Source organism: Eschrichtius robustus, chromosome 16, assembly GCF_028021215.1.
Source record: "Eschrichtius robustus isolate mEscRob2 chromosome 16, mEscRob2.pri, whole genome shotgun sequence".
In the NCBI taxonomy this organism is placed as follows: Eukaryota; Metazoa; Chordata; class Mammalia; order Artiodactyla; family Eschrichtiidae; genus Eschrichtius; species Eschrichtius robustus.
This window is the reverse complement of record NC_090839.1, coordinates 88,743,361-88,769,775: the sequence shown is the minus strand read 5'-3', so window position 1 is coordinate 88,769,775 and position 26,415 is coordinate 88,743,361. Positions and strand designations below refer to the sequence as shown.

The window sequence follows — 26,415 nt, the reverse complement described above, 5'->3', positions numbered from 1 at the left end:
AGCAACTAGGCCCGTGAGCCACAACTACTGAGCCTGCGCATCTGGAGCCTGTGCTCCGCAACAAGAGAGGCCACGATAGTGAGAGGCCCGCGCACCGCGATGAAGAGTGGCTCCCACTTGCCGCAACCAGAGAAAGCCCTAGCACAGAAACGAAGACCCAACATAGCAATCAATCAATCAATCAATCAATCAAAAAAAAAAAAAAAAAAGAATTCCAGATGGAAAATTATTTTTTCCTTAGGAAAAAAATTCCACCTAGTAGCACTGAGCACCCCAGCACCCAAATTGTGGTCCCTATATATCATTTCCCTCTAAAGGAATCAGGGCTTTTGGAGAATTGGCTGATTACAGGTTTGGGGTAGGAAATTGTCAAGGTAAGCCTGGGACATCTTGTCATACCAGGAAGTAAGGAAGCTATCAAAGATCATTAGTGTTGAGTAAAAAGACATAGGAGCCACCTTCAAGAGGCTCCAATTAGCTATAGATGGAACAATTTGAACATTAATAAGAATAGTAACTGCAATGGGTTAAAATGATCCTCAAAAAATCAACTCTTTGAAACCTGTGGAGGATGCTAGAGAACCAAGTTTTTGAAAACTGATAAAGAAAAAGTATCAACTCAGAAACAGAGTAGAACAGTGGTTGCCAGAGCTGGGGGTGGGGGAAATGGGGAGGTGTTAGTCAAAGGGTAAAAACTTCCAGTTATAAGTTCTGGGAATCTAATGTACAGCATGGCGAGTACAGTTAACAACACTGTATTGTAGACTTGAAAGTTGCTAAGAGAGTAGATCTTAAATGTTCTCATCACAAAAAATAATAGTGGTAATTATGTGAGGTGGCTCATCTGTTAACTAACCTTATTATGGTAATAATTTTGAAATATGTATGTATATTAAATCATCACACTGTACACCTTAAACTTACACAATGTTATATGTCAATTATATCTCAATAGAGCTGGAAAAAAAATAAAACGCATTAACTTATTTTAAAAAGAAGAAAAAGGGCTTCCCTGGTGGCGCAGTGGTTGGGGGTCTGCCTGCCGATGCAGGGGACGCGGGTTCGAGCCCTGGTCTGGGAGGATCCCGCGTGCCGCGGAGCGACTGGTCCCGTGAGCCGCAATTGCTGGGCCTGTGCTCTGCAGCAGGAGAGGCCGGGATAGTGAGGGACCCGCGCGCCGCGGTGGAGAGTGGCCCCCACTTGCCGCAACTACAGAAAGCCCTCGCACAGAAACAAAGACCCAATACAGACATAAATAAATAAATAAATAATAATTAAGGAAAAAAAAAAGAAGAAAAAGACTCAAACATTTTTTTCCTGTCTTTCCCACACAAACTGTACCTCAAGGTATGAAATAGTTGATGAGGGAAAGCTTCTATTTTGGGAAGTAAGCAGCTAATACATGAGAAAGAAGTGATAGACTACAGTCATTTTGTAACCCCTAGTGAATTATCATATTTGTGCAATAATCATCAATAGTGTTAATGCCACAACAGGAGAGACATCCAGACATGTATGTGTCTCCTGATGGAAGTACACACCACCATCAATGAAGCAGTCTTGTGGGGGGGGGGGGACATGAATTTGATTAATTTTCAAAAACGCAGGGTAAAATGTTAATAACACGACACATCCACACTCAGCAAAGTCCAGACTGTGGGAACCTCTATAGGACAAAGGACCTAGTCTCCCCAACAAATAAATTCCAGGGGGAAAAAGTAAGATTTGGGGACCCTAAAGATTAAGAGAGACATAAGAGATAAATCAACAAATTGCAATGTAAGGACCTTATCTGGATCCTGATTCAAACAAACTGTTAAAACACACATACATTTATGAGACAATGAGCAACATCTGAACACTGAATACTCGATGGTATTGAACAATTTTTGTCAGTAAGTTTAGGCATTAAAATGGTATTGTGGTTTGTGTTTCTTTAAGAATCCTTACCTTTTAGAGATACACACTCAAATAATTACAGATGAAATGATAAGATGTCTGGAATTTGCCTCCAAAAAATCAAGGCACTGGAAGACAGGGAGGTCAGCAGGAGTGTAGGTGAAGCAAACTTGGCCATAAGTCGTCAATTCTTGAAGGTAGGAGATGGACACAATGCATTTGGTAGACTATTCTTTCAAGTTTTGTATATATTTGAAATTTTCCAGAGTAAATCTCAAAGTACAAAGAAGAGTAATTTCCCTAAGAAGGTTGCAGGCTTTGCTCCAGTTATGCTAATGAGGAATCTGATGTCAGTTGTATCTCTGTTCTTCTGCAGGTGACTGATTTTTCCTCTCTAGAAGCTTTTAAAATCTTCTCTATATCTGTTGTCCTGGATTTTCATGAGATTACATCTATTAATGGAATTCCATTCATTCTGCGCAGCACTTGGTGGACCTTTTCATTCTGAAGACCTGGGTCCATGACCTCTAGGAAATTATCATCTGTTATTTCTGTTAATTTCTTCAATCACGATTTTCTTTTTTCTTTCCTTCTGGAAAAGTTCTGTGTGGAGACTCTTGAATTCATCCTTTGTGTCATTATTTCTGCCTCTTTCTTCTGCTCTATATTCTGAGAGATAAACTTTAACTTCTAATTTTTCTTTTGTTTTTCTTTTGGGCCATTATTTTTAATTGCCAGGTTTTTTTCTTGTACCCTGATGTTCCTTTTTCCTAACATCCAGTTCTTATTTCATACAGGCAATGTCTTCATGAATCTCTGATATAATATTGGGGGGGGGGTGCTTAAACAACAGAAATTAATTTTCTCCCAGTTCTGGATCCTAGAATTCCCAGATCAAGGTCCAGCAGGGTTGGTTTCTGATGAGAGCTGTATTAGTCAGTGTTCTCCAGAGAAACAGAATCAACAGGATCTACATATGGGAAGAGATCCTTATAAGGATTTGGCTCACATAATTATGGAGGCTGAGAAACCCCAAGATATGCAGTTGACATGCTGGAGACCCAGGAGAGCTGATGCTATAGTTCCAGTCTGAGTCCAAAGGCAGAACACCAATGTCCCAGTTCAAAGGGGGAATTCTCCCTTACTCAGCCTTATTGTTCTATTCAGGCTGTGTTGAGTGACACAGCCAACATTTGAACTATTGATTCAGACATTAATCTCATCCAGAAACACTCTCTCCGACCAGCCCAGAATAATGTTTGACCGTATATTTGGGCACCCCATGGCTCAGTCAAGTTGACAAGTAAAATTAATTATAAGAGTGGTGCTTCTGGCTTGTAAAGGGCCACCTTCTTGCTGTGCCTTCACATGGCACAGAGGGGAGAGAGATAGAGACAGAGAGAGAGAGAGAGTCAGAGAGAGAAAGACTCTTTGGTGTCTCTTCTTACAAGGACAATAATCTTATTGGACCAGGGCCCCACCCTTATGACCTCATTTAACTTTAATTGCTTCCTTTCTCCAAATACAGCCACACTGGGGAGTTAGGACTTCAACATATGGATTTGGGGAGGACACATACATTCAATCCATAATGCTGCCTGACAAGTTATCACAATTTTGCAGCTTAAAACTTACCCATTTATTATCTCAAAGTTCTTTAAGTAAGAAGTATAGGTAGGCTCTGCTGGATTCTCTGCTCAGGGCTTCACAATGCCAAAGTCAAGGTGTTGTCCAGGCTGGGCTGTCACCTGGAGGCTCCTGGGAAGAATATGTTTCTGAGCTCATGCAGGCTGCTGACTGAATTCAGATCCCTGAGGGTGTAGGACTGGAGCGTCACTTTCTTTCTGACTGTGGCACAAGAGCTTCCCTCAGCTCCTGGAGAAAAATTCCTGGGCATGTGGCCCCCTCTGTATTCAAGCCAGCATGCACTGTTGAGCTTCAAATCTCTTTCTTCCTTTTCTGCTGCCAGCCAGAGAAAACTCATTGCTTTTAAAGGTCTCGTATGTTTAGGTCAAGCCCACCCAGTGTTGCAATACAAGGAAATGTCATTACTAGAATGATATCTCTTCCCATTCATAGGTCCCCCCAACCTCAAAAGGGAGCAACCATACAAGGGTGAAGGTCACTGGGGGTCATTCTTAGAATTCTGCCTTCCACACTCTCACAGAATTAATCCTACCAGTGGATGACAGAATTGGCCCACACCCATGAAATTCCATCCTGCTTGTGATCTTCCTGAAGACGCTAATTTATAAATCTTTAAAGTCCTCTTGTTTCCTGAATTTTCTCTGTTTCTTCCCACACCATTTTTTTCCTGTTTATTTTGGTGGTTTGCTTTCATCTAGCAGGATTCCTTCAAATGTCTGGTGGTCCTTGGCTGGCTCTTCTTGGTTGAGTAATAGATCTGCAGGACTATCTCTCTGCATATCTGAGGATTCCTGGAGATACACATATGTTTCACATGTGGCAAGTTTCCCTTTAGGAAGAGCAGGGGGCAGGGGGCAGCCACTCTGCTGAGGGTCTCCTAAAAATCCAAATGAAGATGGCTTTATTCTAGGGGGCTAACACCCATATGAAGAATGATAGATGTGGCCATTAAAAAAATGACCATGAAATTCTCTGACATTCCTACTACTGAGAATTGGGGTTCTACATCCCTCCCCTTGAAATAGCTTTGACCAATGGAATATGGTAGAAGTGACACAATGTGACTTCTCAGGTGAGGTCCCAAAAGGCCATGCAGCTTCTGCCTTGTGTGTGGAACACGTTGGGATCACTGGTATCCAATCACCCCGAGACTACCAAGCCACACAGGGAGGCCCACCTGAGGGCATGCTAGCCCAAGTCCAGGTGTACGATTCCAGCTGCCAAGTCTCCCCCAGCTGAGGTCTCGGACATCACGGAGCAGAGAAAAGCCAGCCCCACTGTGCCCGTCTGAACTCCTGACCCACAGAATCCATGCATATCATCAAATGGTGCTTGTGTTAAACCACTAGGTTTGGGGGTTGTTTTTGACACAGACGCAATCAACCAAACAACAGACAGGACAGAGCTTCTGACTCCACGACCACCCACGCATCTGCAGCAGGTGCATTCTGGTTGCACAGCGCCCTGTGACCGTCACACATGTAGAAACCTGGTCTCTGCACAGTCACCTCTGAGGGCACCTTCACAAGGGCACATAAGCCCCAGGGATCACACACCACGCCGGCCAGGCTAGATGTCCTGGTCGGGGCCCCGTGCCTCCCTGAGAGCTTGAACCTTCCAAATGCAGAAAGTCAGGAAGGTGGGCATCCAATAACTGTGTAACCTCCACTGTCATTTTGAAAGCTCCCAGACTGCCCTATACTGGTCAGGCCTCGACCTGCTGCAGGCAATGGAAACCCAACTCCAACCAGCTTTAGAGCAAAACGTTATCCCTGTAGGGCTTGGGCAATGGCTCTATCCAAGGACAGGAGGAATAGCATCAGCCTTCTCTCTCTGCAAATCCAAGACAGGCTTTCTCCACATGACAAACGCAGCACCTGTTGGCAACGCAAAGCACATTCCACCAACCCAGTGACCCTCCAGAAAGAGAATTTCTTCTCCCCTTCACATTGAAGGGACCAATCTAACTGCTTGGTTAGGTCCTATGCTCTCCCCTGGGCCATCATCAGGGGGTCAGCACACCCAATGTGGGTGGGATAGGTTGACCCCAAGAAAGACTTGTTCCATTAAAGGAGTCCACTCTTCTGCCCATCAACTCCAATTCCCGAAAGAGTCAGGCACACACCAGAGAACCACACTGCCTGGACTTGAATCATGGCAAATCTTGGGCAGGAGACTTCTGTGTCTCAATTTCCTCATCTGCAAAATGGGACTAACAATAATAGATTTGTTGTATTAAATTGAATTAATTCACATAAAGCGCTCAGAACAGAGCCTAAGATACAGATGCTGTAGACGTGTGAGCGGCTATTATTACCAGCCCTGGCATCTCCCCCTCTCTGAGAAGCGACAGGAAGGGGAAGAGGACAGAAGGGAGAAGAGGCAGCCAGCCCCCATACCCAGTCCCTGGAGATAAGGTTTCTGGGCATCCAGAAAGGTACACTGTCCTAGCTCCCCACCCCACCCCACCCCCGCACCCCTGCCTAGGTCACCAAGGTCCACCCTAGTCCCTTCATGGCCTTAGATGCAGCAGCTCAGACAGAGGTTCATCTGAACAGAAGTCTTGCAGGGTCCCAGCCTAGCCTCGTCTTCGCTTTCCTGGACACTGGGAAAGCACCCCCCGCCCCCATAGCTGGGGAAGTTCTCACTCAGAAGGGGGCTGGAGTGCAGGGGAATTCAAACTGTGGTTTCCACACTGCAGGTCATGACTCATCATGGGTTGAGCTTTTTTTTTTTTTAATGAAATAGATTAAATATGGTGGGATAAAAAAATGCAGTAAGGGTTAAGTACTGGTTCATGAAAGTGTGTGTGTGTGTGTGTGTGTTTGCATGCGCACATGCACTAGGTCACAACTATGTAAAATGGATTTCTCACTGTGGATTACAAGCCAGTTTTCAAAGCACTGAGTTGGGGGATTAGAATGTTTTAATGGGCTTGAGGACGGAGGCCACTGAACATGCCCACAGTAGGGTGCTCTGCTCAGGGATTCTGCTGAACGAATGAACAGAAAGAAAGGGGACCTCCTATTGGCTCCTTGGAACCGTGGGAGAGGCTGCAGCACAAAACACAGGTCACACACAAACAGTGAAGGAGCTGTAATCTGAGAGAGGCCAACTTGGTCTGGGTGGGGATACTTTCTATCCACAGCCACAGAAACATCTTAGCAAAGGCCACGGGTTGTAAAAAAAAATAACCTATTTATATGTCAAAAATAAATAGAGGGACTTCCCTGGCAGCCCAGTGGTTGGGACTCCGAGCTTCCACTGCAAGGGCACAGGTTAGATCCCTGGTCAGGGAACTGGGATCCACATGCTGCATGTGCCGGGTGACCAAAAAAAGAAAGAAAGAAAGAAAAAAGAAATAGAGAGATGCAAGCCATTCATCTCTCTGTAAAATGAAGAACCGAGACTAAACTGAATGCTGATGCTCTGTGTTAAGGTGGCCACGGACCCCACTAGCACTCTCTCACTGCGCTGGGAGTATACAGTGCCGGGCTGGAGTTAGCCGTACTCGGTGGCAATTTAGCTATAACCCCCAATTTAAATATGCATGCCCTTTGACCCAGCAACAGCACTTCTAGGACTTTACCTCTTATAAACAGGTATCTTAAAAATCTACATAACTGCACAGATATACGTACAAGAATCTATGTTGAAGCACTGTTTGCAACAGTGAGAAGTTGGAAACAACCAAATAGCCATTTATGGAGAAGTTACATAGATGACGGTATAGTCACAAAATGAAAATACGATGGATCAGTTAAAATGAGTGAGGGAGCTCTGTCAGGTAAGAAAGAATGTCACATGGTTAAATGAAAAAAGCAAGTTGTAAGAGAGCATGTAAAGCATGTCCCTAGTTTTAAAACATTTCCACGTACATAGAAGAAGCGTGCTCCCACACCTCCTGAAGCAACCGTGGTACCTGATGGCTGGATGTAGTGTGACTCTTTAGGAAATGAAAAGTGTGTACTTAACACATTTTTGCACTGTTGGAATTTTTACAACTAGCGTGAATTTTATAATCAGGAAAAAATTAAATAATGAACAAGGATCATAAAGCTTTATTTAATAAATATAGCCAAAAATTTCAAAATATTTTATTCCATGTGTAGCCAATTAGGAAAAGAAAAAAAGTTAGAAGGAAGTGTTTGAAGAGATTACGTGAAAGGGTCAGGAGAAAGGGAGGAGGATGGGGAAACTCAAGCAATAAAGGTTAAATGGAGACCAGAGGGTGTTCAGGACCTTGTGACTCTCAAAGCACCAGCTTTCATGGGTCACATCTCACGGGGCACTGGGGGCTTCCTTTCCTCCTTGGCAATGATGGGAGATGCTAGATTGACATCTGTGGAATGAATCAGGACTCCAGAAACTTGGAAATCCTCTCAAAACCAGGGAGGCTGTCTACTTTTTTTCTATGACCATCAGAATTGCCTTATTTCCCCTCAGGGAATAACTTAAGTTTTCTGAATAGACTTTAAGATTCTCAAGGCCATCCATTTTAAACTAGGTCTTAATGTCCATCTGACACTGAAATACCGGCTTCTGTTCTGATGCCTCCAAATCACACTTGAAAAGAGAATTTACTTCATACTTCGTATTTTTCAAATCTGTGGGGAAAGGATGGGAGGGTCAGGTCTGGTCGTGGGGACACCATGTGGTGAGAAGTCAATAAATCAGTTCAAAGGAAGGTGTCTGGGGCCCCGGGGGGTGGGGGGGGCGGCGGTGTGTGCTCTGCCCTGGCACAGAGCAGGTGAGCCTGGATAAACCCATGTGACTTTGGGGCCTCAGAACAGGGGTGTGGACCACCAGGAAGGGGACCTGGCTACAACAACCCTCCACATGTCAATGTCCCGATATAGGTGTGCATATTACAAGAAGCAGGTGGCAGTGTGCAGGCCCACTGGGGACTCCCGGGAAGACACAGTGGACACAGGTGGCAGGGGCCAAAGCTCTCTTGGGCTGACTCCTCACAGGCCAATTCTAGTTTCTAAGAAGAAAAACTTCTAAAGAGCGTTTGCAGGAACAAGGTGGGCCTGACGCCTTGCAGGGCCCCCCTGAGGGCCCTGAGGAGTGGCAACAACACGGAATCCAGTCACAAAGCTCGTTTGTCCACTCTTTATTAAAGCTAGGTCCTCCTGCTGACAGCTGCGGGGCGGCTTGGGCCCAGGAGGGGCACCAAAGGTGGGTACTCAGGGCTGTGCCAGGCGGGATGGGCGCAGACTGGCCCTCGGTCCCACGGGGCTGGTGCACCTTGCCCTGGGCCCTTCCTGAGGCTCCTTCTCGCAGCAGGGAGAGAGAGCCCAGGGACAGGCGGCACTGCCCAGCACCGCCGGCGCCTCTGCGGGAACCCCTGTCCTCCTCAGCACCCCGCCCACCCCCGCCCTCACCCAGCCAGGCCCAATCTTACCACCACCGTCCAGGCCCCCTTCCCGCCCGCTGCTGGCTCTCAGGCCCCAGGGCCATGTCTACGCTAAAACAGAAGGAACTAGGTCTAAAAGGGAATGCGGCTGCTTCAAAATTTCAGTTTTCTGGCCCCATTCACACTGGCCCAGAAAGCATTAAAGGGGGCGGATGCCTTGCAGGTGACCCGATGGCTCGAAAGAGCCCAGCCTGGAAGGAGCGGTGCTGGCCGGTTGCGGGCCTTGCATAGCTGGACACTTGGTCAAGTCACTGAGCCCCGGGCTCAGGTCCGAACTCCCAGAGGTGTACCACCGCCGGCCAGACAGCCCGGCCCACGGTGCCTCCACTCACTGCCCACTCTGTGAGATGGGAACCTAACCAGAAACACCACTCGCTTCTAGTGTAGAATAATGACAGAAGCAGAGTTAAACGGACCCGAGTAGGTCATAAGGCCCTAATCCTGGGAGGTAAGAAACAATCCTACTACCAACCTCTGTCACTTTACACTTGTCTATTAAATCTAAATGAGCGGCGGGCTCACAAGAGCAGGGCCCCATGTGTCCACCCACTCAGGGAGAGGTGGCAGCCAGGGAGCCAAAGGCTGGGGCCCCTGGCTGCTGGGCTCCCCGAGGATCTCCGAGTATGCCGCCTCCAGTGGTCCCAGGCGAGAGTACCCAAGGACTCAGACGGGAGGCTGAAACTAAAACCCACACGGCCGGGCTGCTCTCGGTGCTCAAGCGGGGTGAAGACAGCGAGCGACTCTGGGGAATAAGGCTTCAAACTCCCTGGGGACCCTGCTAACACCTGCAACCCATCTGCCTGGGGCCACAATGTGGTTTCCAGCTTTTTCTCTTCCTCCCAGATTCTTCGGGCCATACAAGCCACGGAAGTAAATATCCAGTCGACAGAACAAAAGCTTTCCCAGGTGCATCTCCACTTCACCCCCCACCCCGGATTAGGGAGGAACACCGTCCTTTGAAAACCCACGAGGCTTCCCCTTGCCACGCGCACAGTCCTCAAAACTTTCTGGACATACTCGAATGACCAGAAGGACCCTGAAGTCTCCCGCTGAGGAACTGGAAGAAGTCATCAGCCAAACCCACTGGAGTAGCCATATGCTCTGCCCTCGACCACCCCACCCTCCCTTGATGCAAGGGCTTCCCCTCCCTCGCTGTAAAACCCAGTTACTAACTCACAAGCCACCTGTCCCCCGGGCCACCCATATCGGAATCCGAGTAAAATAAATAATACTTCGCCTGCCATCCCTACCGCTTGGCCTCACCGCATCGATCCAGTGATGTCGCAGTCTCTTGTCGGGGTTGCCGCCCCCTGTCCCCATCTGCTCCGCGCGCAGCTCTCCTCTCCCCCTGCGCCCCCCTTACGGCCATCCGAGCTCGGCGGCCCGTTCTCTAGGGCCGGGCAGGAGGGAAGCCCGAGGCCGGGGAGCGGTGCACCGGGGCTGAGGGGAAGGCACCGCACCAGGACTGGGACCCTCAGCCCCCTGAGGCCAGAAGAGCAAGGGGCCGGCGCGCAGCGGCCGGCGCTCGAGCCGCAAGGGGCCGGTGGCCTAGCGGGCTGCGCCTCCGTCGGCCTGGGGCCCTCACATGATGCTCTCCTCGTAGGGGCCCGAGGGCCCCGCGAACGCGGCCGTCGGCTCGGAGCCGAAGCTCGTTCCGCCTGCGAACTCCAGGAGGGTGCTGCCGCGCTCCCCGGGCCCGGTCCCCGCGCCCGCACTCGGCGGCCCCTTAGCGGGTGCCTCGGCCTTGGGCGCGGGGGCGGCCGGCGTCTGGCCGGGCGAGCCCGCCGAGCCGCGGTGCGTCTTCATGTGGGTGAGCAGGTGCGAGCTCTGCGAGAAGCGGCGGCCGCAGTTGGCGCAGGCGTAGGGCCGCTCGCCCGTGTGCGTGCGCTGGTGCGTCACGAGCACCGAGCGCTGCGAAAAGCGCTTGCCGCACTCGGGGCACGGGAAGGGCCGTTCGCCCGTGTGGCCGCGCCGGTGCTTGGCCAGGTTGGAGCGCTGCGCGAAGCCGCGGCCGCAGTCGGTGCAGCGAAAGGGCTTCTCGCCCGTGTGCGTGCGCCGGTGCCGCTTGAAGTCCGAGCTGTGGCCGAAGCCCTTGCCGCAGTCGGGGCAACGGTGCGGCTTCTCCTCAGCGTGTGCCCACTGGTGTCGCGTCAGCGCCGCGCTCTGCCCGAAGCGGCGGCCACACTCGCCGCACGCGTAGGGCCGCTCGCCCGTGTGCGCGCGCCCGTGCGCCGTTAGGTGCGCGCGCCGGCTGAAGCCCGCGCCGCACACACCGCACACGAAGGGCTTCTCGCCCGTGTGGCCACGCACGTGCGCCGCCAGGTGCGAGCCACGGGCGAAGCGCGCACCGCACTCGGGGCACGGGAAGGGCCGCTCGCCCGTGTGCGTGCGGCGGTGGCGCGCCAGGTGCGAGCCGTACACGAAGCTCTTGCCGCAGTCGGCGCAGCGGTGCGGCCGCTCGCCCGCGTGGTAGCGCTGGTGCTTGGCCAGCGCCGCGCGGCGCCCGAACGTCTTGCCGCAGTCGGAACATATCCACGGGCTCTCCTCCTCGGCCAGCGCGGCAGGCGCAGGCTCCGGCAGCAGCCCTCCGACTGCAGGCCCGAACGCACGCAGGCCGCCGCCGCCCCCGGGCCCAGCACCGCCGCCGAAAGGGTCGCAGGCCAGCCCCGTGCCCTCGACCAGGGAGAGCCGGCCCCCCAGGGGCCCGGGCAGGGGGCGCCCGTCGGTCGACAGCCGCTCCGCGAAGTCCGGGAGGCCCAGGATCGGAAAGCCATCCGGGTGGAGCCAAGACTTGGGGTGCATGGGAAAGTGGAAGCCGAGCGGGTGCGAGGAAGGGCCTTCGCCCTCCCCCAGGCCGTTGCCCAGCCCCAGAAACCGCCTGTCCGACTCGGGGTCGTCCTTTCTCCCGGGGGTGGGCGCCTCCATCGCCGCCTCTCTCGCCTCCGCCTCTCCCTCGGCCTCTCCGTCTGCTTCGTCGACCTCAGGCCCCTCGGGCCCAGCTTCGGCCTCCTCGGGCCCCGCCGAGGGCACCGTCTCACAGGGCTCGCGCTGGGGGCCGTCGCCGCCAGGCTCCGCGCAGCCGCCGCCCCGTCGATGGCGCTGGAAGTCGGCGCGGAGGCGGAAGGCCTGGCCACAGTCCGGGCAGCAGTGAGGCCGGTCGGCCGTGTGCACGGCCTGGTGCCGCGCCAGCGCCGAGCTCTGGCTGAAGCTGCGGCCGCAGTGCGGGCAGGGGTAGGGCCGCTCGCCGGTGTGCGTGCGCTGGTGCGTGACCAGGTAGGAGCGGCGCCCGAAGCCCGCGCCGCAGAAGGCGCAGCGGTAGGGCCGCTCGCCCGTGTGGATGCGCCGGTGCGTGACCAGGTGCGACTTGTACACGAAGCGCTTGCCGCAGTCCGGACACGGGAAGGGCTTCTCACCGGTGTGGGTGCGCTGATGGATGGCCAGGTGCGAGCGGTACACGAATCCCTTGCCGCACTCATCGCAGCCGAAGGGCTTGACGGCCGCGTGGTAGCGCTGGTGCTTGGCCAGCCGGGACCGGTGCGGGAACACTTTACCGCACACGTCACACGTGGTCTCCGGCCGCCCGGCTGGAGCGGCCACCGCGGCTGGGAACGCCCAGGGCGCCAGCAGGCTCGCCCCCGGCTCCCGGCCCTGCAGAAAGGGCTTCGCCTCGGACCCTTCGGCCAGGACCCCGAGGCCGCTGGGGTCAAGACCCCACCCCTCTGGAGTCTGCGCCGAATCCGAGTCGTCGGGGCCCCAGGTCCCAGGCACGTCCCCCACGCCGTAGGCCGCGGACCACAGCCCTGGGGGCTCGTTCTCCTCCTCAGCCACCTCTGCCAGGAAGTCCTCGTCGTCGTCCTCCTCGTGGTCCTCTATGTCGTCGGTCCAGAACCAGGCCCCTGAAGGCGACAAGGGAAGGCCAGGAGAGAGAGGTGAGAAGAGGCCGTGACAGAAGCTGCTTAAAGACTGCTGCTCCTGTAAGGGGCGATTTCTGCAGGACCCCAGGCTCTCGGAGCACGGAGCCCGGGGTCAGGGCACCACTGTTCCACGGGCGTGAGAGGTGGTGCCCGCCTCCTCCTTGAGTTAGGAGGAACTGTGCAGACAGGAGAAATGCACACGCGGGTGTCCCTCCTAGGAAGGCTGGGGTTCCCTCACCTCGTGGACTCTCCTCAAATGGCCTCAACTAATCCCTTTTCCAGATCTCCAGCTCCCTTCAGGGCTTGCCACCCTGCTGAGAATAGGGACACCTACGAAGTGGGTGATCTTGCCTGGGTTCCTGTGAGACCAGGGGTCAAGCCCAAAACAGGGGTCCAGGGCCCAGAAAAATAGACAGAGACGCCAGGTCTGTTTTCCCCAAAGCCCCTTGTCTCCTGGAGAACTCCACACCCCGCCGGCCTGCTTGGCCCAAGGCAGCCAAGACTCCAGCACCAGCACGGCCACTGAGGACCTGCCTTTGTAACACCTAAGCTTTGCTTGGCATCCCTCCTCTGGATCTCTCCACCAGTCTCAGGCTGGCCAGCATCCAGGGCTCTCCCTCCCACCCCCAGAGCACAGCCAGGAAAGGCCGCCCTGGGCCAAGGAGACCTAGAGGGGCCTGTAGGCCCCAGCTCTCTGCACTCACCCTAAAGGGCTCCAGCAACTGTGCAGGCACAGCCCAGCCTCCCCGCTAAGCCTCTCTGAAGCTTGGCTTTCTGAGCGGTTGTGCACTTGGAAAACGGTCCCTAACTGACTAAGACTGGGTGAGCTGCAATCATCTTCCCGTCACAGAAGGCCAAGGACCCGCCTTTGGGTCCTGCAGTTCCATCCCTCCTCCACCAAGCAGCGCCCTGACCTCTCCCTTCAGTGCAGAGTAAGGATAGGGATTCGGTTTATAAAACAAGAGTGATGTGCCTGCCATCGTGATACACCCAGCAGGGAACTAGTATTGGGCTGGCCAAAAAGTTCATTCGTGTTTTTCCATAGGAGGTTATGGAAAAACCCGAACGAACTTTTTGGCCAATCTGATATTTACAAAGCAGGCACTAAGTCACACAACAAACAGAAAGAAAAAGGCCTGGTCCATGGCAGCCCAGGTGTTCCAGAGAACCTGCGTGCCAACTTCCTCTGGTACACCTTGCCCCGTGTGTGTCTACCGTGGCCACGTACAGTGTAGTCCACCTCACAATCCCAGTACCTGGAAGGTTCAAGCTCCCACACAGAGGTAGGAATCCCCTTTCCCACCACTCCCGGGTCCCCTGCCAAGGCTGTGGCTGGTGTCAGCCATCACCTGACTGGGTGGCCTTCAACACTGAGTCCTGTCCCCGAGGAAAGGTCGGGTCCCAGGAGGGATGCCCGTCCTGACTCGGCCCTGGTCCTGTGTTCTATATGGCATCCCAAACATATGGTGATAAATCACATGGGAAAACACAGCACAGTGCTGAGTGACATAAAGCCAGACATAGAACTGCACGGACATGATTTCTGCTCTGAAGAAAACATGTGTATAAAGGGATACAAAAATGGGTTATTTTATTTTTTCATGCTTTGCAATACTTTCTAAGTTTTCTGTAGTTAGTAATAATATACTGTTATAGTAAAAATAAGCTTTAAATAAAGGACAGTGGTTTCCTGTTACTAAGCTGAGTTCATCTCCAACTGCCACCCACGGTGAGGGATGAGAAGTGGCTGAACAGCACGGAAAAGGCCCAGCTCCTCACTGTGAAGGCTGGAGCACCCCCTAAGGGGAGCTGGTGGAGGGACAGGCAGTTTGGGCCCATGGTCAGATTAGCTGGAAATTCTTCCAGTGAGTCTCAAAAAGGCTTTTCCCTAAGACTCTGGTGAGTGTCCGGAGTAGTTTTAATTGGAGAGTCCCTAAGGCAGGAGGATTCAAGCTGGGGAACAAGTACAATGTCTTCGTGGGATGAATGTACCCCAGGACCCAGCCAAGGGTCAGTGGCACTTGCTGGATTGAAGTGGACACCCAGGCCAACGAGGGCCTGCCAGCTGGCAGCCTCAGCTACTCAGAGCGGGGGACAGGCTAGGTCCCAACGACTCATCCACAACACCTCTTCCTTGGGGTCTGAGAGTAGGAAAGCCCCCCACTTGGGGAGGTGATCCTTTGCCCTGCCCCCACCCCAAACATCAAACAATGCTAAGCTCTGCAGAGGGGGCTGATCCTAGGAGGGGACCTGACCTCATCACTGGCTCTGGAGCTGGCATGGCCACTTGTCCAAAAATGAGGAAATATTAAACATAAGGCAAGTTGGTAGAGGCCACCACTGACACCGAGTAAAGGACAATAAGGGCATCCAGGTCCCTGGCAGGCAGAGCTGGCTGCACCCCGAGACAAGATCTCTGGGAAGCAGCAGGGCCACCAGAGGGGACTCAGGGGGACAGCAGCCTGTCTCCAGGCCAGGCTCTGTTCTCACCTTCTGCCGCCAAAGTGGCCCAGGATCTGGAGGTCTGGGCCCCCGGGCGGGGGTGTCCATTGTCGGGGTTACCCCCCGGCTGCAATGGGGACAGGGTTCCCAGGGGGTTTGCTAGCACCCCGGATGCAAGCCTATTTTGGATACAAGTGAGGACCCGTCAGGTCTACTCGTGAGACCGGGGCCGAGGCAGAGGAGATGCTCTGACAAGGCGGCGGGGGGCGGGGGGGGGGGGGGGAGGGCCTTCCCAACAGTGGCCCAGAAGGTCAAACATAGCTGCCTCTTCCAGAACCCACAGGGGGAGAGTGGACAAGTGGACCCTGGGGAGGGGAAGCTGGCATTTCATCTCCCTGAGACATCCGCTCCTAAGGACTCTGACACTGGGTGAGGATTAGCTAGGCCAGGGCCCGCGCTCTGAGCCTGATGACACTCACGGGGGCCGACCAGTGGCCTTGTGAGCAGACCCCCAAGGCGCCCCAGGTAAGTCACGAATAAACGGCCTCGGGGAGGAGGAGGCCCTGCGGCCACCTGCCTGGCGCACCTGCTCCCCGAGCTGCTGGGAGGTGGCCGACACTCGCTCTGCCCCGAGAACCAAGCCGAGGGTTTCTATGACTCCCACCCCGAGCACCCTCTGCCCCTGTCCTGTCCTGTCCCCGAGACCTGTCCCCAGGCCTGGCCCCACGGTGAGTCAGCTGCAGGTCTGCTCTAACCCCTCCCCGAGGAACCCAGCCACGGCACAGGGCCCAGAAGGCAGTCATGTGTGTGAAGTCAGCACCTGCTCCTGACCCTCTGGCCAGACCGAGACTCAGGGTGGGCTCGGGGAGAGCCCCGCCCCCAGGGACAAAGGCGGGACGTGGACAAGGGGGTGGCCAAAGCTGCAGGCGGGCTCCTTCCTCCCCGTCCGGCTGCCGTCAGTAGCCCCTCCTTCCCTCTGAGCAGGAATTCGGCCACCCGGGAGGCGGGGGCTCCCGGCAGGGCTGGGTTTCTGCGATGGATCTATCCTCCCCGCTGCGGGGTCCTCAGGCTGACACATCTTCCGGGAGGGGGTCCTCCCCGAGCACCTCTCCAGAACCGCTGGCCGTGCTCACCAACCATCAGAGTCTCTCACTTTGGTGTGCGTTCACCTGATCGCTTTTCAACTCTCTCTCCTTTCCTGTGTAACGTTTAAGCCGGTTCAAGCCTGCCTGTTGTATTTCTCTTCTATCTTTCACTTTCACACGAGGGGCAGGAACAGCAGTCAAGGAGGGGGGTCATCAGTGGAGCACTGTGGAGGCGGCACAGGTGTGAACAGAACAGAGCGCGCTCTCACAGAGTCTGCTGGAGGAAATGAGGAAGCAGGCACCTGGGCGGGACCGCTCCAGACCTCGCTGAGCGCTGCGGACGCAGGGAACGTCCTGCAGTGACATGCGGGGTTCCCGACATCAAGGTGGTCAGAGGACACACACGACTCAAGTGGGACCTACACGCTGAGCCAGCCACACGAAGGTCACTCCAGGCAGAGAAAACAGCAGGTACAAAGCCCCGAGGCAGGTGAGAGCCTGAAGAGAAAGGCTGTCGGTGGAGTTGAGCCTGAAGAGCTATGGGTGTGTGAGGGGTGCAGGCCCCCAGGCCGCAGAGGATCCCAGATACTGTGCCGAGTGCCCGGGTAAGTCTAGGGGTGGGGGGCAGCCAGCAGCTCAGGGACGCCTGTGGCCACATGCCTGACAACCTCATGCCTGGGCCAGGGCTGGGGTGAGGAAGGCAGAGGGACAAGGACCACTCGGGCCCCAGCTAGGCCCACCACGTGCCAGGGACGCTGCAGGAGGGGCCCTGGGTGGGAGACATGGTGCCACTTCAGGGTTAGCTCACTCTGAGATGCCCTCAGACACCCAAGTGGAGACGTCAAGCAGACGGCGGAACAGACAAGGTCAGAGCTGGAGAGAGAGGCTGAGAATGGGCAGGTGAGCACAAAGAGCACTTCAGTCCCTGGCCCAGCGGGGGTCACCCGGAGAGAGGAGAGGAGAGGGCACAGGGCTGTCCTGGGGCTTGCAGACATGCAGTGGCAGGTGGGGAAGCAGCCAGAGGCAGCAGAGAGACCAGGGGCACGTGGCGTCCCTCCTGCAGAGCAGAAAAGCTAATGCGACGAGGAAGTAAGGCCAGAGCACCCAGCCAAGGTAGCGAGGGCATCCTCAGCCGCAGGAAATAGGGTTCAGCCACGGGCAGGCATCTGCCAGGTGACCACACTGGGCATTTGCAAGGAATGGGGGAGCCTACTATCTCAGCCGGGTGAGGAGAGAGGTGGCAGGTAATGGGTGAGGACCAGGGAGCGGGAGGTGGTGGTCGAGGGGAGCCAGAGCAAGGAGGCTTTAATTCAGCACTCAGAGGCCCTGGGGCACCTGAGTGGGCGCGTTTGGCCAGAGTCCAAACCTTATGTGTGGCCCAACTTGTTAAGAAGCACAAGAGATGGATATGCTCGTGTTTTGCAAGACTATGATCTAGAAATACAGAAACTCTGCCAGGCTTGGAACACCGGCTGTCCTGCCCAGACCCAGCAATTCGCAATTCTCAACTGGCTCAGCTGCACAGAAATGAGCGCGGGGAGAAAAGGGGAGGAAGGCACTTGGCAGACAGGCTACAGTGACAGTTAAGAAGGGAGACCTCAGATAGATTCGCTCTGCCCGAGCTGACCCCAGCCTTCGCTGCCACAGCCCCTCCCGGGAGACAGGTGACACGTGGAAGCCTGTGCCCGCATCCTGCACCCACCTCGGCTCCGCAGGGGAAGGCGGAGGCACTGGCCCAGCGAGCCTGCCCCTTCAGCGAGCTGCCAAACCCCAGCTAGGTTCACAGAGCACATTGTGGGGACCACCCAGGCTCGAGCCTGCAAAAGGATCCACCCCAGGACCCTCCAAGAAGCATGGAGAACAGGGGCACATCCAGACCACGTGTGGAGACTGGCCAGTGGAGGCCAACAGCCCCTTCCTCTCCAGGTGGCTTTTCAGATCTGTGCCCAGAAACAGGGCACACCTCCCAGTAGACCCTCCAAGAAACATCACCTACATCCCAGTCTCAGCCTGGAGGCAGCAGCAACATTTTTTGCCAGCCAGAGCCCTCCTGATTCTGAAGGCCAGGAGACATTCCAAGAGGGTCCCAGAGAATGTGGAGACGTAGGGCAGGAAGGCCACCCCGAAACACAGTGGAAAGTAAGGCCCGAGGCCTGAACCCACTGTGGGCAAGTGACTTAATCACTACTTTAAAAGTCAATTTCCTTGACTGTAAAGTGAGACCAATAATCCCTCCCCTGCTACTTCACAGAGCTGTTACGAGGATAGAAAGTATACAGGGAAATACTCTGAAGAGTACACGTGTAGGCACAGCACTGTCTATGTTTTTCTGTATTTTATTTTAAAACCTCTACAAGCTGCTCCCAGTCTATCCAAGCACGTGAGTGGCATGAGACATCCAGAGCCCCGCACTAGGCTGGCATCACCCGAGACCAAAGCCAAACACACACACCGTGCAAGGGCCTCCACTGAACCTCTGACACACGGGGAACAGCTCACAGACCTCCATGGGGCACCGCCACAGAACCAGTGGTCCGACGGCCTCGGGTGGGAAACTGTGGGTTTTGTTCAAACTCTTTATTCTCAAGATGAATAAAAATGAGGCCCAGAAAGTTGAAGGAACAGGGCCAGAGCCATGTCCGAGGTCTCAGAGAAATCCGACACCCTGAACGCTTCCTGTATGTCTCTCTCCAGAATCTCCTCTCTGGAAGGTCCAGGGCTGCCAGCCCAGGCCCCGACCCTGGGCCTCCCAGGGAGAGGAGATGGCCAAATGGGCGGGGAAGCCGTTCAATCCTGGGAGCCGGAAGCCCAGCTCCGGCACTGCAGGGCAACGGTCTGCTCCTCACCTGGCCCCTCTGAGCTGGTAACGTGACAACTGACCCTCACACACACAAAAACAATCAGAGGCTCAAGGCAGGGACAGGGCATCATTGTTAAAGATTCGTAACAGGAACCTCTAGGTTCTCTAAAGACTCCCCAGCCTTTGGGCCTCTGCAGACCAGAACCAAGAGGAGCCAACCCACAAATGTGGAGGTGAGCCCCCAGTGCCACTGTGTCCCCACAGAGGCCCCCCAAGAGTGCAGTCAGCAGTACCGGGGCTGCAGTGGAGAGCAAAGGCACAGGCCGAAGTCTGGTGAAACCCGCAAGAGTCTGTGTCACGCTCACCTGTGTAGACACCGGTGACGATGTCTCCCTCCTCGGGACGGGGGCTATCCGGGACCCAAGGCTCCTCTCCTTGCTCCAGCCGGAAGATCAGATCCGGCTTGGGGATTGGGTATCCTGCCCCGGAAAAAACAGGCAGCAGCTGCAGGGCTGCGCCTGCAGGCCCCACCCTCACCCACACAGCACCGCCACCACTGGCTCCTCTCTCCGGCCCTTCCAGGACCAGCCTTCCCAGCTCCCTGCCTCCGCTGGGAAGTCCCACACTCCCTTCTCTCTGGAGCCCCGCCCTCATCCCCAGCTCCCCCGTCCAGCCCCCTCCACACACTGCCATCTGCAGGGCGCCCGCCCTTCTCCTCGGCACCTGACTCCTCACCCCTTGAGGCCTCTGAGGAGTGTACAGCACAGAGACCAGAGCGGCACTGCAGCTCCCCAGAACACGTCCACCTGGGTCATGGCGCTGCTGGGCCATAGGGGGCCCCCCCCCCACAAGACACGCCCCGGCCCAGAGGCCAGGCTGGTCCCTAGGGCTTCCCTGGGAGGCGGGCTGGCTCCAACACCTCCTTCTCCAAGACCCTGGGGCTCCAGAAACCACCCTCTCAGACAGCTAAGTCCCTGGCAGCCATAGCGCCAGGATGCCTCTTGGGGACAAAAGGCTCTGCTCACCCAAGGACACCAGGATCCCGTAGTTTTCCTGCATGACTTCCTTGTAGAGCTCCCGCTGGTCCGCATCCAGCCTTTCCCACTCCTCCAGGGAGAAGTACACAGCCACGTCTTCAAAGGTCACCAGACCCTGGAAAACAAAGAACCCTGGCCGCTGCCCTACACTGCCCCGGCAAAAGGCAGGGGCGTCCCACGAGGAGAAGACAGGAGCTCACTTCAGCGGGTGCTGAGCTGACCCTGCAATGTGGAGCTCAGGGGACACAGCCCAGCAGCCCAGCAGCTGCAAGTCTACAAACACCCGACGGAACGAGGGTCCTGCAGGCCTGTCACGGCCCCGGGAGGCAAGGACCCCATTCCCGTCCAGAGATTAGGGGCCCAGGCTCAGAGAGGGAGAGCGCTCAGCTCAGACGGGGCAGAGCCCGGACTCACGCCGAAGTCCACAGACAATGAAGCCCAAGACCCCATGTATGTGCTGCATGGGCACCTCGCCCCCTCCTACTTCACTGTCTGCCTCAAGCCAGTGGACACGTCAGTGGTGTGAGGGCCCATGCCTTGCTGGACAAGCGGCACCAACTAAACTGAGTGTGGGCACTGGCACCCGATCTAACTGGGCTCAACAGGAAACCAGAGCCTGGACAGGTGACAGGCGCTCCAGGTAAGGGCACAGCGTGACCCTGGGGGAGAGCCAGGGCTGCCGGAACTGTGCAGGCTGCAGGTGAGTTGCTGGTGGGCAACATGATCAGGACATTTCAATGGCCTGGGAAGGGTCGGGCCCCAGGAGAGCGGAACCATACCCCACGGGTTTGGGGCTGGAGACTCCCAGCTGCTTCCTGCAGCCCCGTCCTGGCCCATAGCCTGGGCTCGGCCTGAGGACCACAGTGCCACTGCCCTGCCAACAGGGGTCTCCAGGACAGCGGGTGCCAATCCCCCTGGGAAAACCCAGCCTGGTTAACTGAGCCCCAAATAAAGGAGCAGCTCACCTGAGACCCAGATGTCAGGGAATCGTCCTCATCCTCCTCCTCCTCTTCTTCGTCCTCGTCCTCGTCCTGCTCCAGGTCCTCATCCCTCAACATGGCTGGAGCCCGGGAGGCCTGCAGGGCTGAGGGGAGAGACCTCTTGGGGGCCAGCCTTTAGCATCAGGCCTCACTGCCCTGGCCGACGTCTGTCCATCCAGCTACCAGGGTCAGCAGCTCCTGGCCACTCCCTCTTTTCAAAACCTAGGCCCTGGGCTTCCCTGGTGGTGCAGTGGTTAAGAATCCACCTGCCAATGCAGGGACACAGGTCCGAGCCCTGGTCCGCGAAGATCCCACATGCTACAGAGCAACTAAGCCCGTGCGCCACAACTACTGAGCCTGCGCTCTAGAGCCCGTGAGCCACAACTACTGAGCCTGTGTGCCACAACTACTGAAGTCCACGTGCCTAGGGCCCGTGCTCCGCAACAAGAGAAGCCACCGCAATGAGAAGCCCGCGCACCGCAACGAAGAGCAGCCCCTGCTCGCCACAACTAGAGAAAGCCCGCGTGCAGCAACGAAGACCCAACGCAGCCAAAAATAAAAATAAATCAATGAAATGTTTTTTTAAAAAAGAAAAAAACCTGGGCCCTGCCACTCCAGCTGAACCCCGTCGGGTCAAAGAGCTCTTCCCGGCCTGCCCACCCAAGCCCCCCCTAATTTCCTCCCCGAAGACTAGCTCCTTTTTCTTACCCTTTTCCTGAAGACCTGGGGACTGGGCATCCCCACCACAGCTAAGGCGCTCCTGGGTCCCCGACGCCGGACTCCGCTCTTCTGCCACCACGTCCTCCACGTCGTCGTCCTCCGCCTCCACCTCCACCTGCTGCACCGGCCCTGCCTGCACCCCCTCCACCTCCAGCTCCTCTGCCACCTCCGCCACGGCCTCGTCCTCCTCGGCCTCCACCACCATCACCTCCTCGTCCGCCAGCTCCTCCACCTCTTCCCCCTTTTCTTCCTCCTCTTCTTCCTCCCGATTAGGATCACATTCCGACCTGTCCTCCGCCTTCTCCCGCTGGGCGGCTGGGGAGTCTGGAGTCGTGTGAAGGGCTGCCATCGTCTCTGGAAGGGAGCCTCAGCTCGGCCTGCAACACAGACGGGCGACGGTGACCAGCCACCCGGCATGCAGCCCTCTGAGGGAGGTGGGGTTGGTTTGCCCCGCGATACAGTAACAGCACCAGAGCTGAGGCACGACTGGAGCTCTTTCCATGATCTCATGTGGCACAACCTAGATTCTGTAACAGAAAAGCTGCCAAAGAGCCCCTCACCATGACCCCCGTGACGCGGCCTCAGCTCTTTGTTGCAGGCAACGACAGGCCTGGTGTGAACTGCCATGCTTTCTTGGAGTAAGCCAGGGATTAATCCCGGGTTTTTATCCTCAAGAACATGGAAGCATCAAGTCCAGGCAACACGCCCGAGAGTGGCCCAGCCTGCGTTTAGCTGAAACGGGTGCACACAGCCCATAAGGAACAGTGCACCTGATATACGGGGGCGGAGGAGATGCTCGCCCAGCTCTGAACGTGCACGAACTTGGGCACGAACTCGGCGGCAGGGAGTGTGGGAGCCGAGGTCTGAGCACGGGTGGGCCAGGAACCTCAGTGCAGTGTGACGGGCGGGGGAAGGTAAGACCACCCTGCCGGGTGGGCCCACTCTACCAAGCCAGCAGGTCAGGCTCCTTCCTGTGGGAGGCGGCAGAGAAGAGGCCCTGAGCAGGCAATTACCCCTGTGCCCCCCTCACCCCTGGCTCCGTCCAGGGCATCTGGAAAAAGCTCGGCTGATCAGGGATTTGGTTCGTCACTAGACCAGCAAAGGTGAAAAAAAAAATGCCCTGTGACACCTCTTCACGTTTGGGGATCAGAGAATCCTAAGTGTTGAATCATCAAAGCCCCAGTGGCTCACAGCATCCACCTCTCACATCGATGTCGGAGACGGCTCAGCCCAGGCACTTGGGAGATGCAGCCACACCACCGCACAGCACGGAGCCCGGGTCTGTGGACCCAAGAGGGATGGGATACCACGGGCCCTGGGGCCACTCCTCCCTCCCAGCTGCGCATTCCTCACCAGCCCCAGTGAAGTCCCAGGACAAGACAGAGTCATGGGTTTTGACGAGCCAGTTTCTGTGGCTCCTTTTTGACAGCAAATCTAAGAACAGGTCCATCAGCCAGCATGGCCCCATCAGTCTCTCAGACCTGACTAGGGCCACTTCCAAAGTAAGCCAAGCCCACTACAAATACAGCGACCCCAGAACCCCGGGGAGAGAGCACGAACCCCGGAGGAGCCTGAGATGTCAGGCCACACAGGACAATGGGGCTACAAATTCAGGCTGAGCCCAGATGCCATGCCAAGCTCAGCAGAGCCCCTCCTGCCTGGCCCCCTCGCAGAGCACACTCCTGCAGGCCAGGCCCCCGTCCGAGGACCAGAGGCTTGGGAATAAAGTGGCCCTGTGCTTGTTCCACCTCAGGACCTTTGCACATGCCATTCCCGCTCCCTGGCACTCTCCTCCCCTCTTCTTCACTGATCCTTTGGAGGCAGCCCCCTGGGCCCCTAAGACACACACAGTTCCCTGGACTCTGCCCTCTTAGCACCCACATTTTAATATACTTACAGAACTGTCTGCTTTTTGCCTGTCTCCCCAAATACACACTCAACTCCAAGAAGGCAGAAGTTCCCTTTGCTCATCTCTGAATCTCCTTGTGCCAGACACAGAGTGAGCACTCAAATATTTATTGATAAAATGACTCTAGGGACTTCCCTGGTGGTCCAGAGGTTAAGACTCCACGCTCCCAGTGCAGGGGGCCTGGGTTCAATCCCTGGTCGGTGAACTAGATCCCACGTGCCGCATCCCATGTGCCACAACTAAGACCCTGTGCAGCCAAATAAATAAATAAATAAATATTTAAAAAAAAAAGAAGAAGAAAGAAAAAAATGACTCTTAAGTCTGCGGTCAACGTGATGAACATGAGATTTTCAAAAGTCAGTATTCTGGCCCCACTGTCATGTTCCAGAACAGGATGACTGCTGTTGAGGGTCCTTCAGACTAGAACCCACTGGAGAGTCTCTGCCTCTAAAGAGGTTACGACCTGAGGTCCCTTCTCCCAAGGGGTGCACCTGCTGCTGACCAGAGGAGGGAAAGACCCAGCAGTCGTGGAGGTGGTCAGTCACCCTGCAGATGGGACGGGGCCTAGCACAGCCAGACGCCCCATAAACCCTGACCCAGCATCCAGAACAGAGGGTTCTGAGAAACGGGCCTCAGTAACTTGGGTGGCAGATGCCCCTTCTGCCTCCCCAGGACAGGTGTGTGCTGGGCATACCCCCAGACCCACACACTCTCCTTTCTTCTCTTTCCAGCCTGCCAGCCTACCAGAAACTCACTTCCGGCATCCAGCTCAGGATGCCACAGAGAGTCAGGTAAGCGACCTGATCATGATAACCCTTCAGGTCATCCCAGACCATTATTTCCATGGGGGCTGGGGCGGGGCTGCACCCTAGGATATAGTGCTGCAGAATTTAGAATGGAGCGCGGGGCGAGGAGGGGCGGTTAACGAGATGCCTGCCTCCGGGAGAAGGACCACACAGACAGAAAGAGGCAAACTTAGAAAACTTTTAGCAACTCTCCACTGAAGTCCCATATCCAGGGAACCTACATAGAGAAGTAGAAGAAATGTGTGGGTGCAGGTAGATCTAGGCCCCTTCCTTCCGTCTGGTGGCCTCACTGACCACACCTATTACTCAAGGCCTTCCAGGCTTTCATCTCCGCCCAGAAACCTTCCTTCCCTGACTACCAGGATCCTCACTGTTTGTCCACGGATTTGGGCTCCCCTGCTCTCCTGGGGTTGCTCCTGGTGCAGGTGTATCCACGGGGCCAACCCTGCTGCCCAAGGGCAGCCCCTCACCTTGTTGGCCAGCTCCCCAGACCTGCCAACACGTGTTGAACCAAACCCAGTACCAGGGTCTCCCCACACAGGCACAGCTAGGGACCTGATCCTGCACACCTCCCCTTCCCCCTGCCCACTGGGTCCTCCACCAAAGGCCAGCCCCTCTCCCACCTCTCCGGCCACATGGGGCAGCCCAGACCCCATCCAACCCCAGAAATGAGTTCCCCAACCCGCCTACTGGCGGTAGAAGACTCGGCACAGCAGCCCACCGGAGCCTCCATTTGCAGAGGGAGGACCCAGGCAAGGCCCCCAAGGTCACTAAGCAAGCTCGCGGGGGCGCCAAGACATCTCCATCCCTCCAGGGGGCTTATCGGCCTCCGCCTCCCTCAGAAGCCAGGGCAGGGCCGTGACAGTCCCTCCTGGATGGGTGTGTCCCTGGGGGCGGCCGCGGCCCAACCCCCGCCCCTCCGGCCGAGACGGCGGCGGGCACCTCCCAGGGGTCGCGGGTGTGTGTCCTCCCAGCCCGCCTACTCCGCGCTGCCCGCCCGGACCGGCCCTGGGGGTCGGGGCCTGCCTCCTTCGCGCAGGCCCGGGCGGGGGTCCACGGGCCGCGCCGAGCGTGGGCGCGGCCGCGGAAGGCCAGGCCAGAGCGCCGCTCGGGCCCCCCCAGACCCAAGCCCGACCCGGACCGGCCCGCCCCGCTGCGCGCCGCTGCCTCCCCGCGGCCTCCCGCGCCGGCGTCGAGGGGCGGCGCGACCCCGACCCCACGCCCGCGCCTGGCCCGCCGGCACCTGCCGCCAGCGCCCGCCTCCCGCCGGCCTCGCCACCCACTCGCCGCGCCGCCCACTCACCGCGCGCGCCGGCCGCCGAGCCGCCGCCGGACACCGGGGCCGAGCCGGGGCCTGCGCGCCCCGCGCTACACAAAGTGACGGCCCCGGAGCTGCGCGGCGGCGGCGCGTGGGCACCGGAAGTGCCGCCACCGGGCTCCGCCCCGCCGGTGCCCACGGGGGGGCACTTCCGGTCACGCGGGGTCTAGCGCGGCCCCTGAGGGGGAGTGCGTGGGGGGAAAGGAAGCGGCCCTGGTGCGAGGGCGCCCTCGGACCTGGGTCCCCGCGCTCGTATGCACTGCGTCCCGGGCCTTGGGGACCCTGGCGCGGCCCGCGCCGCCCCAGGGCCCGACCCCACCTCTGGGGACCCCGGCCCCGCCCTGCCCCTAGAGATGCCCGCGAGGTCCGCCCGCTTCCCAAAACCCGCCCGGCTTCCTCATGCAAACATGATTTAGGGGGCGGCGCTACCGAGCGCTAG

The 26,415-nt window shown here is 56.6% G+C and overlaps 2 protein-coding genes across 2 annotated transcripts; one reads left to right on the top strand and one right to left on the bottom strand.

The window, feature by feature from the left end:
- Positions 1–8,646: 8,646 nt before the first annotated feature.
- On the bottom strand, positions 8,647–26,018 carry ZNF316 (zinc finger protein 316). The gene is made up of 6 exons (XM_068524326.1): positions 25,962–26,018; positions 21,932–22,320; positions 21,209–21,327; positions 20,232–20,358; positions 19,572–19,685; positions 8,647–12,861 (listed from the first exon to the last, which is right to left on the bottom strand). Exons 2-6 carry the CDS (start codon positions 22,290–22,292, stop codon positions 10,547–10,549), a joined length of 3,036 nt encoding a protein of 1,011 aa, XP_068380427.1. The 5' UTR covers positions 22,293–22,320; positions 25,962–26,018; the 3' UTR covers positions 8,647–10,546.
- LOC137750461 (basic proline-rich protein-like) lies at positions 23,155–26,146 on the top strand. Its single transcript, XM_068524802.1, has 3 exons — positions 23,155–23,222; positions 24,584–24,643; positions 25,501–26,146. Exons 1-3 carry the CDS (start codon positions 23,155–23,157, stop codon positions 26,144–26,146), a joined length of 774 nt encoding a protein of 257 aa, XP_068380903.1.
- Positions 26,147–26,415: the final 269 nt, after the last annotated feature.

What these genes read in the sequence shown, in the direction of transcription:
- ZNF316 (XM_068524326.1), bottom strand. Translation starts at nt 22,292, where the DNA reads ATGGCAGCCCTTCACACGACTCCAGACTCCCCAGCCGCCCAGCGGGAG. An exon ending in CCCAGGTCTTCAGGAAAAGG is followed by an intron (nt 21,328 to 21,931) that starts GTAAGAAAAAGG and finishes CTCTCCCCTCAG; the next exon opens with CCCTGCAGGCCTCCCGGGCT. An exon ending in CCCTGACATCTGGGTCTCAG is followed by an intron (nt 20,359 to 21,208) that starts GTGAGCTGCTCC and finishes TTTGTTTTCCAG; the next exon opens with GGTCTGGTGACCTTTGAAGA.
- LOC137750461 (XM_068524802.1), top strand. Translation starts at nt 23,155, where the DNA reads ATGTCGGAGACGGCTCAGCCCAGGCACTTGGGAGATGCAGCCACACCA. An exon ending in CCGCACAGCACGGAGCCCGG is followed by an intron (nt 23,223 to 24,583) that starts GTCTGTGGACCC and finishes TTCTCTTTCCAG; the next exon opens with CCTGCCAGCCTACCAGAAAC. An exon ending in AGGATGCCACAGAGAGTCAG is followed by an intron (nt 24,644 to 25,500) that starts GTAAGCGACCTG and finishes CGCCTCCCTCAG; the next exon opens with AAGCCAGGGCAGGGCCGTGA.